The following is a 20,038-nucleotide window of genomic DNA, read 5'->3' on the forward strand; positions in this document are numbered from 1 at the left end:
TTTTTATTTCTGTCTAGTATTCCATGATAGAAGTATACCACAAGTTAGTTTTCCATTTTATCCATGGATGGATATTTAGATTGCTTTCAGTTTGAAGCTCTTACCGTTGCAATCTTGCAATGAATATTGCACTCTTAAACATCCCATGTGCATTTTTAAACATCTAAGAGTCTAGACCGAGGAGTAATGTTTCCAGGTTGTACTGTATAAATGTTTTCAGATTTCACTGAGTGTTATTAAACCAGTCTGTCAGTTTGTGTGAGTTCCCGTTCCTGCATGTCCTCACCAGTGCTGGGCTTTTTTTTTTGTTTGTTTTTTAATTGAACTATAGTTGATTTACAAGACCTTCTAGAACTAATATCCAAGAAAGATGTCCTTTTCTTTATAGAGGACTGGAATGCAAAAGTAGAAGTCAAGAGATACCTGGACTAATAGGCATATTTGGCCTTGGAGTACAGAATGAAACAGGGCTGATAGAGTTTTGCCAAGAGAACACACTGGTCATAGCAAGCACCCTCTTCCAACAACACAAGAGAAGACTCTACACATGGACATCACCAGATGGTCAACACCGAAATCAGACTGATTGTATTCTTTGCAGCCAAAGATGGAGAAGCTCTACACAGTCAGCAGAAACAAGACCAGGAGCTGACTGTGCCTCAGATCATGAACTCCTTATTGCCAAATTCAGACTTAAATTGAAGAAAGTAGGGAAAACCACTAGACCATTCAGGTATGACCTAAATCAAATCCCTTATAACTATACAGTGGAAGTGACAAGTAGATTCAAGGGGTTAGATCTGATGGACAGAGTGCCTGAAGAACTATGGACAGAGGTTCCTGACATTGTACAGGAAGCAGGGATCAAGATCATCCCCAAGGAAAAGAAACACAGAAAGGCCAAATGGTTGTCTGAGAAGGCCTTACAAATAGCTGTGAATGGAGAGAAGTGAAAGGCAAAGAAGAAAAGGAAAGATATACCCATTTGAATGCAGAGTTCCAAAGAACAGCAAGGAGAGATAAGAAAACCTTCCTCAGTGATCATAGAGATCTCTTCAAGAAAATTAGAGATACCAAGGGAACACTTCATGCAAAGATAGGCACAATAAAGGACAAAAATGGTAATGGACCTAACAGAAGCAGAAGATATTAAGAAGAGGTGGCAAGAATACACAGAAGAACTATACAAAAAAGATCTTCATGACCCAGATAGTCACGATGGTGTGATCACTCACCTAGAGCCAGACGTCCTTGAATGCGAAGTCAAGTGGGCCTTAGGAAGCATCACTATGAACAAAGCTAGTGGAGGTGATGGAGTTCCAGTTGAGCTATTTCAAATCCTAAAAGATGATGCTGTAAAACTGCTGCACTTAATATGCCAGCAAATTTGGAAAACTCAGCAGTGGCCATAGGACTGGAAAAGGTCAGTTTTCATTCCAATCCCAAAGAAAGGCAGTGCCAAAAAACGCTCAAACTACTGCACAGTTGCATTCATCTCACATGATGGTAAAGTAATGCTCAAAATTCTCCAAGCCAGGCTTCAACAGTACGTGAACCATGAACTTCCAGATGTTCAAGCTGGGTTTAGAAAAGACAGAAGAACCAGAGATCAAACCGCCAACATCTATTGGATTATCGAAAAAGCAAGAGGGTTCCAGAAAAACATCTTCTGCTTTGTTGACTGTGCCAAAGCCTTTGACTGTGTGGACCACAACAAACTCTGGAAAATTCTTATGGAAATGGGACTTCCAGAGCACCTGACCTGCCTCTTGAGAAATCTGTATGCAGGTCAGGAAGCAACAGTTAGAACTGGACATGGAACAGCAGATTGGTTCCAGATAGGGAAAGGAGTATGTCAAGGCTATATGTTGTCACCCTGCTTATTTAACTTATCTGCAGTGTACATCATGAGAAACGCTGGGCTGGATGAAGCACAAGCTGGAATCAAGATTGCCGGGAGAAATATCACTAACCTCAAATATACAGATGACACCACCCTTGTGGCAGAAAGCAAAGAGGAACTAAAGAGCCTCTTGATGAAAGTGAAAGAGGAGAGTGAAAAAGTTGGCTTAAAACTCAACATTCAGAAAACTAAGATCGTGGCATCTGGTCCCATCACTTCATGGCAAATAGATGGGGTAACAGTGGAAATAGTGACAGACTTTATTTTTGGGGGGCTCCAAAATCCCTGCAGATGGTAACTGCAGCCATGAAATAAAAAGATGCTTGCTCCTTGGAAGAAAAGTTATAACCAACCTAGACAGCATATTAAAAAGGAGAGACGTTACTTTGCTAACAAAGGTCTGTCTAGTCAAAGCTATGGTTTTTCCAGTAGTCATGTATGGATGTGTGAGTTGGACTATAAAGAAAGCTGAGCACTGAAGAATTGATGCTTTTGAACTATGAAGTTGGAGAAGACTCTTGAGAATCCCTTGGACTGCAAGGAGATCCAACCAGTCCATCCTAAAGGAAATCAGTCCTGAATATTCATTGGAAGGACTGATGCTGAAGCTGAAACTCCAATGTTTTGGCCACCTGATGCGAAGAACTGACTCATTGGAAAAGACCCTGATGCTGGGAAAGATTGAAGGCGGGAGGAGAAGGAGATGATAGAGGATGAGATCAGAGAGGATGAGACAGAGGATGGCATCACTGACTCAATGGACATGAGTTTGAGTAAACTCCGGGAGTTGGTGATGGACAGGGAGGCCTGGCGTGCTACAGCCCGTGGGGTCGCAAAGAGTCTGATACAACTGTGTGACTGAACTGACTGATTTACAACTGTAGTTGTTTCAGCTAGTTTCAGGTATGCAGCAAAGTGAATCAGGTATACATATCCACATATCCACTCCTTTTAGGATTTTTTTTCTCCATACTTTGCCATTACAGGACCGTGAGTCAAGGTCCCTATTAGCTATTCACTTTATATTTAGTAGTGCTGGATATTATTACACTTTATAATATTTCCCAAACCACTGAGTGTGTAAGGGTTATCTCATTGTAGATTTAGTTTTTAATTTCATCTTAATAGTGAGATTGGACTTCTTTTATGTCTTTTCGCTTTTTTTAAGGGTCTGCTAAAAAAATGTCTTCTGCGCATGTTTCTAGTGGGTTGTCTGTCGTACTGATTTATAGGAGTTTTTGTTTCAATAGTAATAACATGTCTTTTGTTTTATGTGTTACAAATAACTCTTTTGTTTCGTGATTTCTCCTTTCATTCTCTTTAAAATATCTTTCAATGAATACACATTTTAGTATAATTTTAATGTAACCAAATTTACTATCTTTTCCTTTATGATGTGTGCCTTTTGTTTCTTGTTTAAGAAATCCTACTATCTCCGGAAGCTATAATCTCCTTTATTACTTTATTTTAAAAAACTTTGTAGTTTTACCATTTGTATTAAGTTGATCTACTTGGAATTGATTTTAGAATATGATACAAGGAAAGTGTCCTATTAATTTTTTCCCATAGGAAAAATCAGATGTGCCTATGGCATTTATTGAGAAATTAATCCTTTCCCCAGTTTTATACAGTGTCTACTGTCTTTTCTATGCACTGTTTTTAAAGCAACTTGTTGAGAAACAGTATGTTTCAAGGCTTGTATGCCTTTGGGAATTACGTAAGTATAGCAAAGGATTGGCAGTCAAGAATAAAATGAAAAGCAGTACTATATAATAACTGGGGAATTTGGAAGTGGTATAAAAATAATTCTGGGAGGTACATTTACCTCAATATAAACATATGCATGATGCTAAAAGCACAGTGTGGGCTTTGAGGGCGTCCAGGTTGGCGTTATTGGCTGAACCTTGTTCTTAGTAAGTCTTTTTTTTTTAACCTTTGAATTTGAACATGATACTTAATGACCCTCACTTTCCCAGAAGTGAAATAAAAATAATGCTCATCTAATTCCCAGTGGCTCAACGGTAAAGAATCTGCCTGCAGTAGACATAGGAAATGAGGGTTCAATCCCTGGGTCAGGAAGATCCCCTGGAGGAGGAGATGAAAATCATCTCCAGTATTCTCACCTGGAAAATCCCAAGGACAGAGGAGCCTGGTGGGCTGTGGTCCATAGGGTTGTGAAGAGGCAGGCTCGACTGAGTGACTGAGCACACACAGACATACAACACACATACTCTGTAACACCGCACTTGATGGAGAGTCGCTTGAGAAATATGTGTACTGTATTCCATAGAATTCCAGGAGCTGCACAAATGGGAAAGCTGCAGCATTGGAAGAGACATCCAGGGCAGCCCAGGATGCCTGACTCGCCAGATCCTTGCTGCTCGACTGCGTGGCCCACATTGCTCATTTCTCAGTACCCTGAATGAATTTACTCCGAGCTCAGAATTATTAATTGGTTGTCATCCAACTTAGTAAGAAATGCCTTATCTTATTCATAGTGTAACATTCTAGATGATTCAGAATGAATCTGGGTTATGTTCATAGTTCATTTCTATGACTTAGCATTTCTTTTAAGACAAATTAACAAAACTTCTGAGGGGAAGTTATACCATTTCTAGTCTCAAGTATTTATATGTGATCATAGTTTTCCCTCAGATAGAAGTACCTGTACAGTACTTGGATGACATCGTATGGTTGCTGCAGACCACCTTTTCCGTCCTTGACTTGCTTTTCTCCTCTCTCAGCTCCCCTGTTATAATGATAAGATACCTCTCTCTCCCTTTTGCTCCATCCTTTTTCTGTTCCTGCACCTATAGCATGGGAAGTACCTATGGGTGTCCTAAACCATAATTCCCAGCCATTCCTTTTTCACTACTTATTCTTTCAAAAAACTTCTATCCATTCATTACAACACCTTGATTTGTCAGAACATCACTTGAATTTCTTCTCACCTTCTCAAACCAAACTTCTCACCTTTTTAAATTAAAAAAAATATATTTTTCTTCCCAAATCAAATACTCTGTACCTTCCCCTTCTTTTTATCCAATGTATCATCTCCCCTCAAGTACTAGCCAGGCTTTTGTCAAAATAATTTCTGAGTTGCTTCATTTTCACTCATTTCACTGTCTCATTTTCTACTTTCTCATAGGCCTTCTACTTCTCCTCATACATTTTTTATAATTTTTTTTAGTTTTTAGGCTACGCCACTTGGCATGTGGAATCTTAGTTCCTTGATCAGGGATCACCCACATCTCCTGCGTTGGAAGCATGGAGTCTTAATCACTGGACCACCAGGGAAGTCCCACCTCATACTTAATGTGGTCTTGATTTCAGGTTAATATTACTACATCTGCCTGTACCAGAAGTCCCAGTGTTTCCTCACTGCCCATCAGTTCAGTTCAGTTGCTCAGTCATGTCCAACTCTTTGCTACCCTACCCGTGGACTGAAGCATGCCAGGCTTCCCTGCCTATCACCAACTCCCAGAGCTGGCTCAAACTCATGTCCATCGAGTTGGTGATGCCATTCAGCCACTTCGTGGCCATAAGAGTTCTCAAACATTTTCAGGAAGAGTTGTTTTATTTATTTGTTTACATTCAGATGTCTAAATTATTTCCAGAAGATCCAGTAGGTCTGAGGTGAAGTTTGTGGATCACTGTAAATACATTGGTAATCCTGAGGTGCTTACTTGAAAATCAGTGGTTGGAAGAGGACATAGGAAACGGAATGAGTACTGCTTATGATTTGACATAAGTAATTATTCAGATACCAGTTTTTTATTTGGGTGGTGGGTTCACAGGTGCTCATTGCATAACTAAAACTAAGTAACTACTTGTAGAAGAAAACATAGGGGTGAATCTTTGTGACCTTGGGTTAGGTAGTAATTTCTTAGATATGACACTGAAAGTGTAAGTACAAAGAAAATCTGGGTAAATTGGACATCAAAATTAAAAAAACTTCTGAGCATCAAAGGACACTATCAAGAAATTGAAAAGATAATCCACAGAATGGGAAAAAATATTTGCAAATCATGTCTGTGGAGTTGTATCCAGAGAATATAAATAATTCTTACAACTTAATAATAAAAAGATAATCCAGGGACTTCCCTGGTGGTCCAGTGGTTAAGACTCCATGCTTCTACAGGAGAGGACAAGGTTCAGTCCCTGGTCAGGTAACTAAGATCCTATATGTTGCATGCTGCTCAGGAAAATAAAAAGATAATGCAATCTAAAAATGGGCAAAAGATTTGAATAGGTATTTGTCCAAAAAAGATACACAAATGGCCAATTAGCACATGAAATGATGCCCAGCATCATTAGCTATTGGGGAAATGCAAATTAAAATCATGGTAAGATACCCCACCCACCAGAACGGCTGTAATTTAAGAAATATAAAAAGATAGTAATAAGTGTCAGGGAGGATGTGGAGAAATTAGACCTCCTGTACATTGTTGGTGGGAATGTAAAGTGTTGCAGCCATGCAGTTTCTGAAAAAGTTAAATATGGAGTTACCATATGACCCAACAGTTCCACTCCTAGGTATATATATATATATGAGAAATGAAAATCATACATCCACAAAAAAAGTTAGGTGAATGTTCATAGCAACGTTATTTATAGTACCCCCTACCAAAAGAATCAATCTAAATATCCATCAAGTGATGAATGAATACATAACATATGGTATGTTCATACCGTGGAATATCATAACTTAAAAAAAAAAAAAAAGAATGAACTACCGATAGATACTACAATGTGGATGAACCTTGAAAGCATTATGCTAACTGACAGTGAAAGTGAAAGTGAAGTCGCTCAGTTGTGTCTGACTCTTTGCGACCCGGTGGACTAGTCCACCGGGCTCCTTCGTCCATGGCATTCTCCAGGCAAGAATATTGGAGTGGGTTGCTATATCCTTCTTCAGGGGATTTTCCTGACTCAGGGATTGAACCTAGGTCTCCTGCATTGTAGGCAGGTGCTTTAACCTCTGAGCCACCTGGAAAGCCCCATAACTGACAGTAGCCAGTCACAAAAGACCACATATTGTATTTGTTGTTCACTCGCTCAGTCGTGTCTGACTCTTTGTGACACCATGGATTGCAGCACACAAGGCTTTTCTGTCCTTCACCATCTTCCAGAGCTTGCTCAAACTCATATCCATCAAGTTGGTGATGCCATCCAACCATCTTGTCCTCTGTCACTGCTTCTCCTCCTCCCTTCAGTCTTTCCAGCATCAGGGTCTTTTCCAATGAGTCGACTCTTTGCATCACGTGGCCAAAGGATTGGCGCTTCAGCTTCAGCATTAGTTCTTTCAATGAATATTCAGGGTTGATTTTCTTTCAGGTTGACTGGTTTGATCTCCTTGCCATCCAAGGGGCTCTGAAGAGTCTTCTCCAGCACTGCAAAGTCTGGCCTGTTGCTACTGTGTAATGTTGTTTCTTGCCATATACGTCTGTGAACCTTACATCATACCTAGGGTAGTTTCTTTATTGTTGCTTCAACTTAGCTTACTAGTTCCAAATGATCTGCCTTTGTTCTGCTTTTCCCCAACCACCACTTAGAAAAAACCCTTTCCGTATTCCCCCTGTGCTTTTCTAGATCCAGTCCACTCAACTTAAGTTCTTTCTTTTTTGAGTCCTTCAGTAGGAATATATCTTTTCTGCGTTCGGTTCTTTCATAGGAACCAACACATTGCTCTGCTGATTAAAGGATTCCAGAAATACATTTTAAATACATGAGTGAACGAAATGGAAGAACTTAGTTAGAGACCCTGATGGTGACATTAAGAATAAAAAGCTTTAGTAAACACTGAAAGACATTATGATTAAGAGCAACTTTCAGTTCAGTTCAGTTCAGTCACTCAGTCATGTCCGACTCTTTGTGACCCCATGAACCACAGCACACCAGGCCTCCCTGTCCATCACCAACTCCCAGAGTCCACCCAAACTCATGTCCATTGAGTCGGTGATGCCATCCAACCATCTCATCCTTTGTCGTCCCCTTCTCCTGCCCTCAATCTTTCCCAGCATCAAGGTATTTTCAGATGAGTCAGCTCTTCGCATCAGGTGGCCAAAGTATTGGAGTTTCAGCTTCAACATCAGTCCTTCCAATGAACACCCAGGACTGATCTCCCTTAGGATGGACTGTTTGGATCCCCTTGCAGTCCAAGGGACTCTCAAGAGTCTTCTCCAACACCATAGTTCAAAAGCATCAGTTCTTCTGCACTCAGCTTTTTTATAGTCCAGCTCTCACATCCATACATGACTACTGGAAGAACCATAGCCTTGACTTGACGGACCTTTGTTGGCAAAGTAATGTCACTGCTTTTTAATATGATGTCTAGGTTGGTCGTAACTTTTCTTCCGGGGAGCAAGCGTCTTTTTATTTCACAGCTGCAGTTGCCATCTGCAGTGATTTTGGAGCCCAAAAAAATAGTCAGCCACTGTTTTCACTGTTTCCCCATCTATTTGCCATGAGGTGATGGGACCAGATGCCATGATCTTAGTTTTCTGAATGTTGAGCTTTAAGCCAACTTTTTCAGTCTCCTCTTTCACTTTCATCAAGAGGCTCTTTAGTTCCTCTTCACTTTCTGCCATAAGGGTGGTGTCATCTGCATATCTGAGGTTAGTGATATTTCTCCCGGCAATCTTGATTCCAGCTTGCTGCTGAACCAAAATAAATGAACAAGCCCATTCCATTGAAAGAAAATATGGTTTTCTAGGATCAAAGTAACTGATCAAACTTAAATTCTAAAAGCTTTTCTTCCCTTGCTTCTTTGACATTTCTGATCCAAGCCAGCAAGAATACTCCCTCATTCTTTTTTAACCATTGCTTTAAAATTTTCATGAGAATTTCTGCTTCCAGGTTGGATCATCTTGCAGTTTTTTTCATTTGCCTGCATGTGTAGATAACTAAAACCAACACAAATCTTAGTAATTCTGTTCCATGTCTTGTCTGTTCCCCACCTATCCCAGTATACCTGCACATCCCACTAGTAGTCCCTTCAGCCTTCCCTAAACTACCAGTAAAACCCCAAATAGACTGGTTTGAATTTTAACTGCTTTCATTTTTCCTTGCCAGTCTTCTTTCTATGGGTAGCAAACCCCTCCCCCTCAATGAAGGTAAGCTGCTGAAAGAATAGAGGAGGAATTCTTTTCTTCTCAGTTATTCAGTCCCTGAAGTGTTGATTAGAAGGAATTAAACTTTCGCAGTGAGCTCCAGATTTCATATATGTTATTAATTTGAGATTTCTCTTGGAGAAGGAAATGGCAACCCACTCCAGTATTCTTGCCTGGAAAATCCCATGGACAGAGGAGCCTGGTCGGGCTACAGTCCTTGGGGTTGCAAAGAGTCGGACACAACTGAGCAAATTTGCTTCACTTAGTAATTTAAATGTTCAGAAAATAAGTTATGATTTTGCTGAATGGACAGTGAACTGGCCAGAATTTTTACCTTAGTGGCTGCATAGCTGTATTGAAGATTAATGTGTAACACTCGTGATGAGGCACTAGTGAAGACACGACAGCAGTATGCTTTCAGTAAAACTGAATGTATAGTAATAACATGTGTATTGAAGTGGGAGGATGGGTCAGATTCTGTTAGGTTTGGTAAGTTAGAGAATGAATTGGGACTTCCCTGCTGGCCCAGTGGATAAGAATCTGCCTGCCAATGCAGAGGACATGAGTTCGATCCCTGGTCTGGGAAGATTCCACAGGCCATGGAGCAGCTAAACGTGTGTACCCACAACTACTAACCCCACAGTCTAGAACCCTCAAGCCACAACAACTGAGTCTGTGTGCTGCAACTGGTGAAACCAACAGCTGTTGAGCCCATGGACCACAGCTGCTGAAACTGGTGTGCCTAGAGCCTGTGCACAGCAGCTAGAGAAAGCCCATGAGCAGTGACGAAGACCCAGCACAATAAAAAATAATAAAAAGAATAAAGGATGAATTGGCCTCTGTCAGGATCATTCATTGGAGGAAGCTGGTGTTTATGGCAGGGAAAGTGTCATATCAAGCAGGGTGAAGCAGATTTTGCTTACATGTGCAAAACCCTTAGGGTTAGGAGTAAGAGCAATATATGGAGTGATTAGAGGAGACCCATGACACATTTACAAGACTAAAGCATTTTTGTTTGCTCTTTAATAGGAAAGAGAGGCAAGCTGGTGGAGGGGTGGTGGTTGTTGAATCTTGCTGTCAGTCTTTGGGTCTAGCTGTTGAAAGCAGCTGTGTGGCTATAACATGCTGTGGAAGCAGGTGTTTCCCCCATGTGGCCTCTTTAGATGTCAGATCCTGATCAGTCATTCATTCTTGCACACTCATTTTTCATATAAACACCTAATAGCAATCTAAGCCTGTAGCCATTGCTGAAGATGGTTTCCTTTGATATTGTTTCCTTTGTAAAGATTTCCTGTTTGGTAGATTAAAAAAAAAAAAAAACAAGCTCTAGCTCTGTACCTTCTCCTCCTCAGCAGGGTAAAAGAGTAGAAAGGTGATTAATTGTAGATAGAGCGTTCATAGTTCAAAATGACCAATTTTGAACTAATCTAATCAACACTTATATACTTTAAGCTGCTTATTAGGAAGTTTTAAAATCAAGTGGTTTTAATTCATTGCTTGCCCTGTGGCATTCTCCATTCAAAACACAAGCAGAATACTCCATGACTTTCACTTCTGGACTTTGCTATCCAATCACACTAACATCAGAGCCCATCAATTATTACAGTCTCAATCAACATGTCTTCCTCATTGTGCAAAGAAAGTCTAGTCGTGGGAAAGGATCCGGTGAAGGTCTTTGCCAACAAATTAAAGATACATCAAGAGTCCTCTTTCTAAATAAGTCCCAAAGTACCTGCTCTGTTGAATTGCCTTTGTTGGGATTTTTAGCAACCTATCCTCAGTCTCTTAAGAAAAACAGGTTAAAGTTAAAGACTTCAACTGATAAAATGATTGGGCTTCAAATGTCATAGGTTAGTTGGTAGGGCTTTAATTGCAGTTGCATTCAAGCACAAATAGGTGCATTTGTTAAGCACCTATTGTGTTTAAGTTAAACCGAATGTTAGGTAATATGAGAGTCAGAGATGAAAAAAAGTATTTTTAAGGAGTTGGGTAGAGAGGGGGTAGACCTCTACTAGAGAGATGTGTGTGTGTGCATGCTCAGTCTTGTCCGACTCTTTGTGACCCCACGGACTGTGGCCCATCAGGCTCCTCTGACAATGCGATTTCCCAGGCAAGAGGACTGCAATGGCTTGTCATTTCCTTCTCCAGGGGATCTTCCCAACCCAGGGATCGAACTCATGCATTGGCAGGCGGGTTCTTTACCACTAGCGCCGCCTGGGAAGCCTAAAGAGATAGGATAGTATGTTTTTAAAGGAGCTAGAAAAATGAGATGTTTATATGTGGAATTAACAAAAAGAATACAAAGTAATGAGGGAATGCAGAGCAGGTGGAGGACGTTTCTTCCAGGAGACTCAGGAAGACTTGGCAGATGAGGCATTTGTTTTGCATTAGTGAATGAGAGTACTTATTTCTCTTGTCGAAATATCTCTGGTGATGCTAATGATGGCCCTGACCTCTAAGCCCCTTCTGATCACTGGGTGTTTTGCAGCCTTAGGAGGGCTGACTAGAAGGTAGAGGCCATAGGAGCTGGCCAGCTGCCAGTCAGTCTAAAAAGGCTCCAGTAGCCAGGAGGTGACAAGAGGATTGGCCTAGCGCTTTATTGCAATTTTATTGCAGTTTAATTTAGTGGCCCTTTTTGAGTCCCTGCTATATATGAAAACACTGTCTGGAGAATAACATAAATAAAACAATGTCCCTAGTTTACTGACTAGTGGAGGATATAAACACGCGATACAACTAAATATAACATGAGGCTTTGATTGGGCTGTAGAGGTACAAACAGGGCCAGGGAAGCGCAGAGGAGGAAGCCACTGACGTGGTGTTTTGTAGTAGGAGTCAGTGAAGGCTTCATACAGGAAGCAATATTTGACTGGGCATTGAAAATAAGTGCTATTTCTGAAGTGGCAAGGAAAGGAAAAGGCATGGCACAGAAAGGAAGCAGCATAGAGAAGCACATAAACACAGGATGTGAATGGTCTCGCAGTGCTGGAATGCCCGGGGATGGGCTCGGCATGTAGGGTGGAGCTGGGTGGCTGTGAAGAGAGCTGGACCCTTCTGTGAGCAGAACAGAGCCACCAGATGTTTCTGAGTAAGGAGGAGCATGGTGTGATGTGTGTCATGCTCACTGCTCTCAGTGGGGCGCTTAGAGGCAAGTGAGGGGTAGTAAGCAAGAGTGTCAGTCAAGAAGATGAGAAATAATGAGTATGAACTGAGATGGGGGGAATGGAAATGGAAAGGAGGAGGTACTTCAGGACACAGGGTAGAAGCAGTAAAAGTTTACCCCCAGTCTGAAATGGAAATGAGAGGGAGCGAGCGAAGATCCCAGTGCTCCTAGTAACACAGTGGTAACTCCATGAATGAACATGGGAACATCACTGGAAGAGCAGTTTGATTTTGGAAAATGGCGAGGTTGAGATGTTTGTTCCCAGGCACGTATTAGAAGGCCACATCAGGTACTTAAGAGTGGTACCAGGGTCAGAGCTGTAAATTTGGAGAATCATTACCAAACATGTGATTGATGATGGTGGAAGCTATGGGCCCAGAAGAGTTGGTCCTGAGAAAACAGAGGGGAAGCAGTGAAAGTCAAAATCAGCACGTACCTTACTAGAAAACACTTCCTGGAGGAAGAAGAAGAGCAAACAGCAAATGGAGGCAGAGTTGTCATTGGGAGTAAAACTAGGAGAGGGAGAGGAGCTTCTGAGAAATGCTGGGGATGTGGGAATATGGTAGGCCTGGGAAGGAGGGAGCTTCAGCCTGCCTTACCTGGAGTCGTTGATATAAATATCTATGTGCATAGAAGTATTTCTGAGTCAGTGAGACTCTCCTTTGGCTGCTGTCTTTGCTCATTTAAGTTCTCAGTCTTCCTCTCCACTCTGCACCCCTTCAATCTCCCTTCTGCTCTCTCTTCACTCAGTGGGAGGGGGAGAAATGAAAAGGGGAGGTTGAAGTTAAAATGTAAACATTCTTGGTTTAATTGCAAATAGACTGCATATTCTTTATATTGAATAAGCCATCTTAATGGTAATAAAGTCACTTTGTCTAATTTTTAAGTTCACTGTGTCTCTCGTGATCACAAATGTGTTCGTCACAAGAAGTAAAAATAATCTGAAAATCGTGGGTCCAGTTGAGTAGGCTTAACATGTATTTCCTGATTCTGATGGGGTCTTGTTATCAATCTATCCAATTTTGTTTTTGTTCTTAAAGGTACCGCTCACCTCAGTCCAGATTTGTGAAGGAAATAGTACTGATTTTGGTACTGATGTAAACCAATCATGTTTACTTTTGGTTAACCAGATATCTTTTACTTTCCAGTTCATCTGTATCTCTGTTTCAGTGTTATTTTAAATTTAAGTGGCTGGTTATATAATTTCTAAAGGTTCTGTTTCCGCGTTTGATATTCAAACTTAAGGATCCAGAATCTTTTTTTTTTTTTTTAGGATCCAAAATCTTTATTCTAGTGACTAGAAACTAGTCTTCACTGGTAAAGATCACGTGAGTGGTGTCCATTTGTCTTTCTAGATTTTGGCTTCAGTAACCTCTTCACTCCTGGGCAGCTGCTGAAGACCTGGTGTGGCAGCCCGCCCTATGCCGCGCCTGAACTCTTCGAAGGAAAGGAGTATGACGGACCCAAAGTGGACATCTGGGTATGTGATTGCCACCTCTTTTCCCCACAGCGTTAGTTACCCTAGTCTGATGGCAGCTGTTCTCATCCTGGATGAGACTGAGATCTGGATCGCCTATTCTTTGAATTTTCAAATCTTTCTACAAAGTCTGTTCTCCAACCCTTGTCATATGGACTGAGCCACAGGTTTCCACCTCCCCCTTTGCATCTGCAAAGAAAAAAAAAATTCCAAGGGCAAGCTTGGATGGATGCCCTTGCTAAGAACAGAAATTATTTCTGTTGTTGACACTTGCCTTCTCCCTAGGATGAGTACTGAGAGAAATTCTAGATACGTTCCCCAAAGTTAATGTCTGGAAGCAAAGAAGAATGCTAACTGTTCTAAAGATGATTGGCCTTGACAATGCCCCATATTATTTCTCATTAAAAAAAAAAGAAAAGGAAATGTTTGTCCCATTATCTCGCGCATGACTCACCACTCTCTTCATCAGTTGAGTTCAGTCGCTCAGTTGTGTCTGACTCTTTGCGACCCCATGGACTACAGCATGCCTAGCTTCGCTGTCCGTCCCCAATTCTTCATACACATACTATAATGACCTCTCTTCTTTCTCTGAGGTGATTAATCAAACATGTTCTCTGTTTGCGATGCAGAGCCTCGGAGTCGTCCTCTATGTGCTTGTGTGTGGGGCCCTGCCATTTGATGGGAGCACACTGCAGAATCTGCGGGCCCGCGTGTTGAGTGGAAAGTTTCGCATCCCATTTTTTATGTCCACAGGTAAGAGAGATGCCAGCACACAGCTATGACTGGGTTCATGGAACGGTAGACATGCTAAGTTATCACAGAATTGAGTGATGGGGTATAAATGGCCCATTTAACAGGTTGCTGAATTGAACCTGTGGAGGCACGATTCTATAGAAACAGAGTGACTATAACCTTGCCCTTGTTTGGTTCTGGACTCTACACAGGGCTGCTAGTGTGGTGGGCAGATTACTAAGTCTTTCTGAGTTTTGGTTTTCTCACTAATAAGAGGCTGGCAGTTTTGTGAGGACCGCTACTATGAGAACTAAATTAAATAATGTGTGGCGAGTTAATAGGCCCAGCACATAGTCGCAGAGCAGTAGATAGTCCTGTTTCATCTCTGTTTTATCTTTTGCCCTTTTTCAGGATAATATTTCTGTTGGGTTGGTAAAAAAGTTGATTTGGGTTCTTCCATAACACTTAAATGGTTAAGTTTTTTGGCCAACCCAGTATTTACTGGAGGCTCCATTGAGATGTGGTAATAAATGGCAAGGGGAAAGCAGGCTTTGCATTTTAGTCTTGCTGATATTACATTTCCTGCTTCTGTGACATTTATCCCCCCAACTCAAATAAAAAAGTACTTTTTAAATGAGTGGGCAGTAGCTCTTCGAAAAAAGTAACATTGAAAACAGGCACCCAGAATCTACAGTATCTCATCACCATCTATATGCACACATAAGAAAGGGAGATTCTGGAGACAATGCTCTAAGCACTCTGTTTAGTTTTGCTTCATCATGGTTTCAGTTAAAGGTACAACCTACAGAGTGTATGTCAGCTGGTCTGGGAGCACAGTGTAAGCACATGGGAATTATGTTTTAGAAAGAAAACAAGAAAATAAACATCAGAAATTTTGTTTCTAAAATGCATTTTAGAAAAAAAGCCATGGGAAAGATAAAATAGAGCCAGACGGCGGGTTAGGGATGGTGGGTGGGTGGTTATTTGTAAAGGTATGGCAGGGAACCCCTTCCCTGAGATACAGATGTTTCGGTGAAGACTTCGAGAAGGTGAGGGGAGGGTGTGAGCTGTGCAGTCTGAGGAAGGGCTTTGCAGGCAGAGGGGACAGCGAGAGGGCAAAGGCCTTGGGGAGATAACACACATGAGTGTCTAAAGGAACAGGATGGAAGCCTCTGTGCTAGAAAGGAATGAGAGAGAGGACGAGAGAGGTGCAGTCATAGGGGCAGGAGAAAGCTCACTTTGAGGGCCTGGTCAGTCAGTGTAAAGACCTTAGTTTTCACTCTTGAGTGAAATGTGAAAAATTAGAGGATTTTAACAAGGGAATGACATTAACTGACTTTTGGGTTTTCTTTAACTTTTACTATTTATTTTGAAAAATTTCAAGCATGCAAAAGTATTGAAAGAATTTTATGGTGACTTTCGTTCTTAAAAAAAAAAAAAATGACCCTGCCAACTCTCTTGGTTGAAAAGTTCAAGGGCTGAAGGAGGAAGACCAGTTAGTAAGGAGATTTTGGTGGCTAGTTCACAGACTGGAATGTAGAGGTTGGGGTGGTAAGAAGCCTTCAGATTCAAGAGATAATGCATACTGCGTGGCACCGTTCCAAGCGTTTTGCAAACATTAACTCATTTAATTATTTTAACAACCCTATAAGATACATGAGACTATTAGCCCCCATTTTATAGGTGATAAAGCTGAAACCAGGAGACATTTAGCCATTTTCCCAAGATAACACAGCTACTAAGTGGCTGAACTAGAATTTGAACCTAAGCAGTATGGCTCCAGCAACATTTATATGGGATTTGATCTGAGCGAAAGAGAGTAATTAAAGGTAACTCCAGGGTTCTTGGCTTGAGCAACTGGAAGGATGGATTTACTGCTAATAGAGGTGGGAATGGCTAAAGAAGACTGCTTCCTTTTTGGAGAGAGGTTTTAGATGTGTTCATTTGAGATGCCCATTAGACATCTAAGTTGAGTTATGATATGGGCAGTTGAAATTAGTAGGACTTGATTGGGAGTGGTGGGCTATGGATACACATTTGGGAATGATCAGTGTATAGACAAGATTTAAAGCTCTGAGATAAGATCACACTTTAGGCCATGAATATAGAGACGAGAAAAGGTCCAAGGGTTAATCTCTGGGACATGCTAACATTCAGAGATCAGGACCGTGAATGGGGATCAGCATAGGAATGGTTAGTAAGGTAAGCCAGAGCATTTGTGTCCTGGAAAACAAGGGAAGAGGATGTTTCAAGGAGGAGGGAATGAGGAACGGTGTGGAGTGCCCCTGATGGGTCAGATGATAGAACTTGTTGAAGGACAGAGAGGATGAAAAGTGTCCCATAATACTAAGAAAGCATCGAGACAGAAAAACAAGGCAGGCAGCCTCGTGTTGATCAGAGGGTCAGTTTTTTATAGGGTAACTTACTCACAGGGTGGGATCAGGCAGACAGTGATCCAGAAGCATTTGCAGCTGTACTCTACACTGCGAAGGGGACAGTTTTCTAGTTAACTTACGAGTATAGGGGTATGTGCTTAGAAACAGGAAGTACATTCCCAAGTCAAGATTTATGAATGGGTGACTAGTCTCATGATCACCAGGAATATGTCAGCCAAGATCTTCATCACTATTTGGAGATACCAGAGCATAGAGGCCACCTGGACCCAATGGTCATGAAACAGCGTCTATTAACTACACAGTCCTTGACACAGAGAAGCGATTTACTACACGGCCCGGTCCTGGGGGCACAGTCAGTAGAAAGACAGGAGGAATGGTTAGGGGCCCAAGATAGCATCAGTTAACACTAACAGCCACACAGAACTGAATATCAGATTTAGAAATTTGGAGATCATTGAAGATCTTGAAGTACAGATTTGGTGGTGGAGTAGGAGCAAAGCCCTAATTCATGTAGATACAACCAAGAAAGAATAGAAGGAAATGGAAAGAAAGGAAATAGGCACAACTCTTTCTGGTTTACCCTACAAGGAAGCAGAGAAGGGTGTAGTGGATTGCTCTGACAGACATCACCAGTGCTCTTGTCCTAATCTACTAGATGTCCTCAGTCTTTATCTTAATGACTGCATGGCAGTATTTAGAGCTAAACACTAAAAATTCATCACTGCTTTCTTTCTTTCTTAAAAATAAAGTTTATTTTTTAGAACAGTTTTGGGTTCAGAGCAAAATTAAGCGGAAAGTACAGGGAGCTCCCACGTTCGCCCCTGCCCCCTCCCTTCACACTCATAGCTTCCTGCACTATCATTTGTTCGTTGTTGTTCAGTTGCTGAGTCCAACTCTTTGCAACTCCATGGACTGCAGCACACCAGGCTTCCCTGTCCTTCACTATCTCCCAGAGTTTGCTCACATTCATGTCCATTGAGTCAGTGATGCAATCTAATCATCTCATCTTCTGCCGCCCTTTTCTCCTTTTGCCTTCAATTTTCTTAGCATCTGGGTCTTTTCCAATGAGTCAGCTCTTTGCATCAGGCAGCCAATGTATTGGAGCTTCAGTTTTAACATCAATCCTTCCAATGAATATTCAGAGTTGCTTTCCTTTAGGATTGACTGGTTTGATCTCCTTGCAGTCCAAGGGACTCTCAGGAATCTTCTTCAGTACCATAATTCAAAAGCATCAGTTCTTTGATGCTCAGCCTATTTTTTATGGTCCAGCTCTCACATCCGTACATGACTACTGGAAAAGCCATAGCTTTGACTATACTTTTGTTGGCAAAATGATGTGTTTGCTTTTTAATATGGTGTCTAGGTTGTCATAGCTTTCTTCCACTGTCAGTATCTGGCAGTATCTACCAAAGTAGAATGTTTGTTACAGTTGATCAACCTGCATTGACACTACACTGAATTATTGCTGAAGTCCACTGTTTACTGTGATTCTGGTGTCATACAGAGAATCCTCTGTGCCTGTTCACCCCCTCCCGCTCCCTTAACCCCTGACAGGCAGTGATCATTTTGCTGTCCCCACAGTTTTACCTCTTCCAGAATGTCACATAGTTGGAATCATGTAGTATGTGGCCTTTTCTGATTGGCTTCTTTCACTTAGTAATATGCGTATAAAGTTACTCTGTGTGTTTTTGTGGATTAATAGCTCATTTCTCTTTAATGTTCAATAATATTCCATTTCCTGGGTGTACACAGTTTATTTATCCATTCACCTACTGATCAACATCTTAGTTGCTTCCACGTTTTGGCAGTTATGAACAAAGCTGCTGTAAATGTCCATGCGCAGGTTTTTGTGTGGACGTAAGTTTTCAGCTCACCTGAGTAAATACCAGGGAGTGTGGTTGCTGGATGATACGCTAAGAGTATATTTAGTTTTGTAAGAAACCACCAGACTGCCTCTCGAAGTACCTGTGCCATGCAGCATCCCCACCAGCAACGAGCAGAGTTCCTGCTGCTCCCCACAGGTGGCATTTAGTGTTGTCAGTGCTGTGGGTCTTTGCTGGCCTAACGGTGTAAAGTGGTACCTTTGTTATTTTAATTTGTAATTCCTTAATGCTGTACGATGGTTAGCATTTCATATGCATACTTACCATCTGTGTGTCTTTTTTGGCATATGTATAAGTGTTTTCCCCATTTTTTAATTGAGTTTATTTTCTTATCATTGAGTCACTCCTTTTTTTATTATTAATTTTTATTGGAGCATGGTTGCTTAAGTGTTCTGTTACATTCTACTGTACAGCAAAATGAATCAGCCACTCCTTGCTTTTTAAAAGTAACTTTTTTTCCATTGCTTCTCAGACACGACTTTCTCCAGTTTTCCTCCTGTCTCCCTGACTGCACCTTGTCTGCCAGATGTCTCTCTCTCTGCTCATCCTGTAAATCTTTTCTCTTCACACCATCTTTCTGAGCATATTACTCACTCTCATGGCTTTCGTCATTGCCATGATGTCCCGAGTTAACACTCAGTTAACTCTCTGGCCCAGACCTCTCCTCTGGGGGTGAGGGGCTTATATATCCAGTCAGTTGCTAGCATCAGCTTCACTTGCATGTCTCTAACTCACATTGGAGGAAACATTTTCAAAACTGAGTTTAACTCCTCCTTAGATTTGCTCTGCTCTGTATTCCCTTAGTGAATGGTATCACTGTCTGACCAAGACAGAAACCAGCCTTGACTCCTCACCACAGCTGCTCACTCACCAGACCCTGAACACCCAACCCTCCACCCCTATAGACACTTCTGTAGTGGCTCTTGCCTGGATTAAATAACAGCCAATTAAATGGATGCCTGACTCCAGCCTTATCCTTCTCTAATGCAGTCTCCACACGGCTGCACGAGTAGCATTTCTAAAATATATATGTCAAAACAAACAGCCCACATGCTTGCACACAAATCTGCTTGTATCATTTTCCAACTTAAACTTTTCAGTAGTTTATCATTTCCTCTAGGCTAACTTTCACTCCTTAACATGGCTAGAGCACTGACTTCATTTTTGACCATGACCATAGTAAAAAATACAGACGTAGAAAATACATATATATATATACAGCTGAACACAAGTTTTCTTATTTTTTAAAAAAAAAAGCAAAATTCGTCTTTACTATATGCAGTGCACTCTAACGTATTTTATTCTGTTACATTAAAAATGCTGATTATTACTTACTAGATTGGTCACGTGACTGCTGGTTGGCATGGAAATA

General features: G+C 41.3%; 1 protein-coding gene across 6 annotated transcripts in view; it reads left to right on the top strand.

The window, feature by feature from the left end:
- Positions 1–20,038, top strand: part of SIK3 (SIK family kinase 3) — a 257,677-nt gene that overhangs the window by 194,160 nt on the left and 43,479 nt on the right. For all 6 annotated transcript variants that reach the window (XM_070473549.1, XM_070473545.1, XM_070473547.1 and 3 more), the window contains exons 5-6: positions 13,534–13,658; positions 14,285–14,408. In XM_070473549.1, coding sequence (XP_070329650.1) covers positions 13,534–13,658; positions 14,285–14,408 — 249 coding nt within the window. The remainder of the gene's footprint in view (positions 1–13,533; positions 13,659–14,284; positions 14,409–20,038) is intronic.

The sequence above is a fragment of the Odocoileus virginianus genome, chromosome 10 (genome assembly GCF_023699985.2).
Source record: "Odocoileus virginianus isolate 20LAN1187 ecotype Illinois chromosome 10, Ovbor_1.2, whole genome shotgun sequence".
Classification (NCBI taxonomy): domain Eukaryota; kingdom Metazoa; phylum Chordata; class Mammalia; order Artiodactyla; family Cervidae; genus Odocoileus; species Odocoileus virginianus.